Below are 8,082 nucleotides of genomic sequence, written 5' to 3'. Positions count from 1 at the left end.
CACTTTCCCTTCCCTCCGAAGCCACCCAACGGCGCCGGTCAGGAACAGCGCAGGCCCCAAGTTGGCCCCTGAGCGCAAACCCGGGAAGATCCCGGATGCTACACCTTTCCCGCCTTGCGCCGGCCCGGGTCCGTCCGGAGGCGCGACGGCTTCAGGCCACGGAAGGGCCCGGATGCTGCTCCCTTCGTGCTCTGCGTGGAGCCCAGGAAACTGGAGAAACGGAGCGGCGGCGTTGGGTCAATAACTCCGAGGGAGAAGGCTGGGAAGCCGAGGGAAGAAAGCTTTCGTGATCTCGGCTTCGGGGCTCGCCTGCATCCCCGCAGGGCCGCGGCATCTCCTCCAGCAGTCGCTTCGGCCCGGCCGCCCGCTCCCCGCCGCCCCGGCAGAGCCGGAGTTCCCGCCGACAGCCGCTGCCGGAGCAACTCAATCGCCCGAACCGACCTCTTTCAAGCCTTAGAAAGCTGTCCCCTGCGCGTCCTAAAGGAAGGACCCCATTTTTTCCTCAGAATGGGAAAATTCCCGTGCATACTTTGCCAGAACCGTGTTGCTGATATTTCAGTGGTTGGAAGTTGTGGGGGGTACCTTTTTAAATCGTGGCTTTCTGCATTCTTGTTACGGTTCTGTGGCGACTTAGAACGCAGTGGGTCATAAATCGTAAAAATGTCCACCGTGGCTAAAAAGTGTCTCAGTTTGAAAAGGAAACAAAAGTCACTAAATATGTTTTATTTTCTGTTGCAAGTATTTGTGGATTTTTTCCCAACCAATTAACCACACAAGCCTAAATGAAAATACAAAACAATCTGATTTCTATAGATTAGCCTCGTCACTAGACATTTTACCAACTCGTTTTTAATACAAGAGTAAAATTTAATGAGCTGATTAAAAAATGGAGACACGTGTTTTAGTTGTGTCTGAACACTTTGAAAAAGAGACATTTGTCTTTTATTTCCAATATACTAAAAATGCAGTTATTTAAGGATGTTTTGAGGACAAGATGAGGATTTAGAGTTGCCTAAGGGGGGAAAAAAAACAAAGGTGTTTAGAGGCTAGCGCCAACTGAACATACTTGTTTAATTGATTTTTTGTTTGTAGTTCTGCAATCGAAGGTCAGCTGTATCTGAGGGCCGGTGTTAAAAATAAGGCACTAAAACGCTGAGGATTCCAGCTTAGCTCTTCAAACACTGACAACCATTGATGTCCCTTTGGGCAACAGGTTCTGCTGAGATCAGTAGGATCCCATGGCGATGAGATGAAGGAGAATGTGGAAAGTTGTATTGCAAGGAAACTTTATGTTAATCGTTTGGTCTTGGTGGGGCGAGTGTGTGTTAGGTAATGAGTCAGTCTTGGAAAAAATTAAGAATTATGAGTCAGAACAATTTAGGAGGTATGCTGCGCTACAAACTAGCCAGAAAAAGCAGACACATTTTTAAAAGTTTCAGAGTTAGAACCCCTCCTGGAATGTCCCTTGCATATTGAAGCCCTTTCTAGATGATACTTCTTGACAATTTAATGGAGGTTGAACTTGTGTGTAGGCAGCTCCTCTTTCATGTGTTCTTTCCCATCTAAGTTTAAAAATAAAAATATATGTGTGTGTTGAACTTAACCTGCCCTCTAGATTTATATTTTAAGAATGTGTGTCTTTAAACATAAGTAGCACATTTTATTATTCAAAGATGGCAGAAGTATTCGACTCAGAGGTTGTTTCAAAGATTCGGTAGTCCCAAAGTCAAGTACTTGGCTGAGTGAATGGTCAGTAAAACAGAAATAGAAAAAAATAAATCATATCTAGCCTAAAATAAATTGCATAGAATACATCAGGGAGGGACAAAATCGAATCAGGATTTTAGAATTTAAAAGTGCACTGAAGTCAGGTTCTAAGCTGCCCTGTTTTTTGTTTAGGAAGTAAGAGTATGGATACTGACTGCTCTCTCAAACCAATCCACCTGTCGGTGCCTGTTTCTGATCCATAGAGTAAGAGATTAGGGATATGGATCCCATTCAAGTCTGGTCATTTAGGCACAAGGAGTCCTAAGGCAGAATTTTTGTGTGTTGTCCGAAATGCAGGCACAAAGGAGACTTATCTAAGGCAGAGGGCAACGAAGTTGACCAGTGACTAGCTTATCCAATAGTGGCATGCTAATGTGTGTTCTTGTATGTACTGAAAAAGCCATAGCGTTTCTAAGTGTGAGAGAGGTATTTTACAGCCCCATCCAATCAATATAAAGATGCTGTTCATGCACTAATTTCAAAATTTTTAAGCAGAGAGATTGCCTGTCTCTCAAAATAAATTAAAGCCTGAAATGCCTACTTTAAGAATGATTATTCTTGAGGAGGAAACACAAACAGCAGTGACCATTTTTCACAGACGTGCTCAGCCATCAGGAAAGCTTAATAAATCCCTATTTAGTATGCATTTATGCAGTGATTACATGAACTTTGACCTCTGAAGAGCTATAGCAATTAGCTTCAGTGTCTAGCATCTTCTACTCACCATTCCCCACTGGCTTCCTTGGGTCTTCCTTTTTCATCTCTCAATAGTGCATGCATTAGGTAGGCGTAAAATTTTAAAGTTGACTTTCCACCTGAGATATTTGCTTCTGTGCAAGCCAATTCTCCCTCCCCCCTTTTCCACTCCTGTCTCAACAGCCATCTCAGATTGATATTGGGGCTCTGATTGTCAATATTACTCAAACACAAATGGATTTCAATTCAATCTTGCTCTGTACTTTCACAAAGATAAACTCTAATGGCCCAAAGAGCTTCATTTCGTAGCTCGTGGCACCTGAAATAAATCAGATCTTTTCTGTCAGACTAATTTAACATTTTAAAAATATTTGATGTAATTTATTTAAAGTCAAATGAAACCTAATAGATTAACAGAAAACTAGAAGAGGGGGCAGAAAGTGCAGCTGGACGCTTCCAAAAAAAAGAAAAAACAAGGAAGAAAAGAAAAGAACCAGGAGGGGAGAGGAAAGTGTTTTAAGTTTCTAGTAAACATTGCTTAGCAAAAGAATAATAGGAAAGTTGCCCCTTTCCCAAAGAGGGATGGAACTATAATTGTTGCCTTTAACTGAGAGCTCAGATAAACTGCTGGGACTCATTCTAAAGTGACCCATCACTGCATTCATCTCTTCTTGAACTTTCGGTGAACCTGAGATTAAACAGGGGTGAGCAGCTAAGCAGTTTGTTGTTAGCAGCCTTTTCAACAACCCTTTCAGACTGAGTAAATATTGATCGGTTAGAATCTGATTGCCCCTGAGGAAAACACCACTGCATTTGAATAGCCTCCAAAAGTAAACTTTCAAAGGTGAAACTCAGAGCAGACTTCAGAGCCAAAGCAAGACCTCCACTAGCCTAGTTTGGGGACACTCTGTATTTGGGGAGTACTTTGGCTAAATGTAGAGGAAGTGAGGAAAAAAATTAGAAAACTAGAATTTTATATCGCAATTATCCCAGGTGCCTAATTGAGACACTTGTTTTCTTTTTAAATGTATCAATAAAATGTTATTTTCAGTTTTCCCACTGTGTGTTGTTTCAGTTACTATCACTGTCATTTTTCAAGTAGCTAACTGTGCTCAGAGACGAAAGCAGAAAAAGAGAGACCTTGAAATGGGATGTGTTAAGCGCCTTTGATTTAATCGATTGGGACAGCTAAAAAGATACAAATGTTTCCTTGTTGAAAGGTGTATTAATGTTTCCTAAATGCATTGCTTGTTAACTGATTTATTCCATGATCTAGAGAAAGCTAGAGATGGTTAGCCATAATTTATTGTTCTCTCTCTCTGCTGCATTAAAATCACCTTAAAGACTGAAATCTGTGGGATTCCAGTGTGCCCTGCTTTTAGATATTGAAATGGAGCCAGTGGCATGCAAATGACACTTTAACACATTAAAGTATTTGGAAACCAGCCATCTGTTTTGCTGTGTGGCCTTACACTAATAAACAAAAGATACAGTATAAGGCCAAGCAGGAAATGAAAGAAAGGATTGACCGTCTTTGAAGTTTTTCTCCAACCACTTGAGTCTTTTACAGGCAACCTCAGAACCCAGCAGCTGAAGGGAGGGCACCCGGCGCCCTTGATATGGCCGCAGCAACTGCGCCTGCAAAGTTCAGGCTTCTCTCCTTTGACAGAGCAGTGCAGGAATTCTCACAAATGCTCTAGACGGCCTGCAAATTCCAAGTTTCTGTAGGGTTTTTCTCCTCCAGCCTATCCTTTGTAAAACACTCTTTGAAGAGGAAGGAAGTCATATGTCTGTATTTGTTTTCAGTGCTGTAAATTTTCTGCTCTACTGTTGGGCTAAATAAAATGCCTCCAAAAATATGTGAAAGTAAAGGAAAGTGATAAACAGGTCTGGGAGGTGAGCCACTTTTAACTCTTATCATTTGCTGGCTTCCTCTTTTGAGAGCAGATATGTTCCTTGGTCAGAAACAACTTGGATATTGAAAGACTTCAGGGTAGCTTCCGCAAGTTCACCTGGAAGTATCTGTTGAGCCCAGAGGAGAAAATAACTTTTTTTTTTCTGGGTTATGTGGCATGGAATTAAAACTGTGGATCCATTACAGCCATGATGGCTATAAAATCAAAGCTGAGTCTGAAGGGAATTAGATGTGCAACCCAGAGATGGGGAAGAAGTGGGGAAGAGCTACAGGAAGGGATATATGTTGACAGGAAGAATGGGGGAAGGGATGCAAGGGTTTATTAAAAACACTACATTTAAAGGGTGGAATATATTGGAACTCTGCCTGACAACCCAAAAAGAAGGAAAAGGAGTGGAATGAGGGCCCCATACTCACAACAGCTTTATACTGGAGCTAATTAAATGTGAATCTCTTAGCCCTTGGTTCACTGATGTGAGGAAAGACTGACTGAAGACAGTTTGGGCTTTTGAAGGGAGTTCTGTTTATATATACGTCAACATCCAGTTGGAGGTGAAAAGGTTAGCACTTGACCCAGGAAGTACCTGTGTTTGTTTCAAAAATAAATCTGCTTCATAAATTTCTTCACCAGTCTTTTTTTTTTTCATTATGAGCTTTGATTATAATAAAGGAGCTGTTATTTTAAAGAGAATCAACCTATTAAACAGACATTGGTTAGGGGAAATTATACTCATGGGGGAGTTTCAGCTACATGATAATGGAGAACATTAACTTTTATTCAAGAAAAGTCTCATCTCTGAAAATATTTACCACCTTTCTCCCTTTTCCCACATGAAATGTGCCAATGTACGAATTAACAAATTGTAGCCCAGCCAAATACACGGATGCTTAAGCATACCTGAAACTTGAGTATATTTATTTATTACAGACATCCTAAGACCCGTAAACTCTGCTCTGGATCATATCACTCTAGAATCTCAGAGCTGTTCATGATTGTACAGGAAAGGGGGAATATCATAGGCTCACAAAGGATAACTGATAGAACTCAGTGTGGTACTTCGGGAACATCAAACATGGTGCGACATGCAAAAGACTATTCACGAATCACACAAAATATACATTCGTTGTGCCATCCATCACATTAACAACTGAGCTGAAAATACAACATATCCAACTAAGATAACTGTGGAAGGAAGAAGTTGGTTTGAATAATACTTTTAGGTTCTGGATTATCCAGCACAAATTTTAAACAGAGGGTGGCCGGAGAAGAAAGGTATAGGGATTAGGAGAGACTTAGCACAGGAAGCATGGTTTCTGAACTTTGTGCTCTGCAGGCCTTCTTAACTGTAAGAACAAATTGAGGCAACCCTCTGAGGCATCTGATTGGGTTTAAATGAGGGAATTTGTTCTTTCACCTATAAGCACATATAAAATTGTACCAGTTTTGAGAGTTTGCCCACCCTGTTTTAGTAACCTAATCTAAACATTTCTAGAAAATCTGTATAAAGATAAATCTCTCAGGACAAAGTATTTACAACCAGCAAACTCACACACAGGAAACTGAATTAAATTAGGGGATGAATTAGTTGTGTAAACACATAGTGCATCTCTTCTTCGTGAGCTCCTGGACTCTCCTTTCACTATATCCTACTTTCAAGGGCAAGGGAGCTGTACATATAGTTAGATAAAAAGATGAGAAGATTCCCTCTGGCATGTTTCTGTTGGCAAAGGGAACTATTTTTCAAAAGGGCATCTGAAAGAAACAGCAGGTTCTGTGAATTCTCCTAAAAGCAGGAGGGATGTTAAGGCCCACCAGAAAATTGATGCTGGCACCCAATCTGGATTAAGGTGTTAACCCTCACCAAGTCTCTGGTCCAGAATTATCTGCAAACATATTATCCTGGCCAGGAGCTCCCAGATAGGATCAGAAAGAAAGAAAGACATTGTAAATGGAAAGAAAGGTAAGCTAAGCATGTGCTTTGGGTAAGAAGTCCTAGCCCAAGAAGATGCCTGGGCTGTGGTCTGGGGCTGGTGCCGCCTCAGTGGGAGGTAGTCAGAGTGTCTGAAGTAGAAGACCCCGGGGAAGGAACGCAGGGTGAAGAGCTGGACTTCTCCGAGGATTCCTCGGCCTTCTCGTCGTTTCCTGGTGGGGTGGCCGGAGAGATGGGCAAGAGACCCTCCTTCTCCCGTTTCTTTTGCTTCATTCGGCGGTTCTGGAACCAGATCTTCACTTGGGTCTCGTTGAGCTGCAGGGAGGCAGCGATCTCCACCCTTCGGGCGCGCGTCAGATACTTGTTGAAGTGGAATTCTTTCTCCAGCTCCGTGAGCTGCTTGGTAGTGAAGTTGGTGCGCACCGCGTTGGGTTGGCCCAGGTAGCCGTACTCTCCAGCTTTCCCTGGGGCAAAGTGGGAAGCCATGAGACGGAAAGGTAAAAATTTTTAAATCGACTTGAGATGCCCTACACACTTCGTGGCAACACTCAGATAAAGGAAGGATCAAGAACTCAACACAAATCGGGCTGTGGAGGGTGAATGATGAGGTGTAAAGTGTTAACCTGAAGTCAACCATTAGCGTGGTCAGACGGTGATTAATGGAGCCTGGAGATATTAACAGAACACTACCTTCACAATCACCACCCCCACACACTTCCTACTTCCCAAATGTATAAAATCCTTGAAAACACAACAGTCCCTGAGGCTTCTTTGCCCCAACACCTCTGGGCACCCTCTCCATGCTCTTCATGCACTACAACACTAGTTCGATACAAAAGCCTTTTATTTAAAAAAACAAAGATTATTAATTTTATTTGGAAATTAAGCATATCAGCCTTCCAGATTAATCAAGGAGCATCCACCAACCTGCAGGACTGACCTGTTTTGGGAGGGTTTCTTTTGACTTTCATCCAGTCAAAGGTCTGCGCTGGAGATGTCTCTGATGCAGGGGAGCGACAGGCTTCTTGGTGGCTGGCGTGGAGAGGGGACAAGGAGTTATTATACGTAGCCAGGGCCAGGCTCTGGTGCTCTTGTCCATATGAGTGGTGAATATATTGAGGCGAGCCCACCGCGCCCCCAGCATAACCCTGGTGGTGGTGGTGATGCTGGACCATGGGAGATGAGAGATTTCCAGAGTAAACAGCGGGAGCGCACTGGGAGTACCCACCACTTACGTCTGCTTCCTGATTTAACGCGTAGGGACTGTAAGGCGCACTGAAGTTCTGTGAGCCATAGCTTGGACCACAACTCGAGTGGGAGTAGGACACCCCCAGGTTCCCGGAAGTCTGGTAGGTAGCCGGCTGGGGGTGGTGATGGTGGTGGTGGGGCGAACCGATCTGTACCCCCCTGCCCACTAGGAAGCGGTCGTCGCCGCCGCAGCTGTTGGCACTGACCGCGCACGACTGGAAAGTTGTAATCCCGAGGTCCGAGGGGTAGGCTCGCGCTGAGCAGGTCCCCGAGTCGCCACTGCTGAGGATGGGGTATTCCAGGAAGGAGTTCATTCTTGCATTGTCCATCTGTCACTGAGTGACCTGGTCCTGCGAAGCCCTGGGTGACCGTGCCAACTTTCTCACTTCCTCCATGGGACCAGAGAAGAAAAATGATATGAATGTACAGTGCGCAGGAGGGGGGGCGAGAGGGCGGAGGACGCTAGGGGAGGGGCACGTGACGGTGTCAGCCAATGGCTGAGCCTCCTGCAAAAGTTTGCCGGCT

The 8,082-nt window shown here is 43.8% G+C and overlaps 1 protein-coding gene across 2 annotated transcripts; it reads right to left on the bottom strand.

The window, feature by feature from the left end:
• Window positions 1-5,133: 5,133 nt before the first annotated feature.
• Window positions 5,134-8,007, bottom strand: HOXA1 (homeobox A1). 2 transcript variants are annotated; one of them, XM_032286936.1, is made up of 3 exons: window positions 7,545-8,007; window positions 7,250-7,341; window positions 5,134-6,773 (listed from the first exon to the last, which is right to left on the bottom strand). In XM_032286936.1, the coding sequence occupies exons 1-2, from the start codon at window positions 7,884-7,886 to the stop codon at window positions 7,285-7,287; spliced, it is 399 nt and encodes a 132-aa protein (XP_032142827.1). In that variant the 5' UTR covers window positions 7,887-8,007; the 3' UTR covers window positions 5,134-6,773; window positions 7,250-7,284. The 2 variants fall into 2 exon arrangements, with proteins under 2 accessions (XP_032142827.1, XP_032142826.1); XM_032286935.1 differs by having other exon boundaries at window positions 7,250-8,007.
• Between the last annotated feature and the right edge of the window lie 75 nt (window positions 8,008-8,082).

The sequence above is a fragment of the Sapajus apella genome, unplaced genomic scaffold (assembly GCF_009761245.1).
Source record: "Sapajus apella isolate SASKATOON/1434 unplaced genomic scaffold, GSC_monkey_1.0 scaffold19, whole genome shotgun sequence".
In the NCBI taxonomy this organism is placed as follows: Eukaryota; Metazoa; Chordata; class Mammalia; order Primates; family Cebidae; genus Sapajus; species Sapajus apella.
The sequence above is the reverse complement of the archived record's forward strand: the minus strand, read 5'-3'. Positions and strand labels throughout refer to the sequence as shown.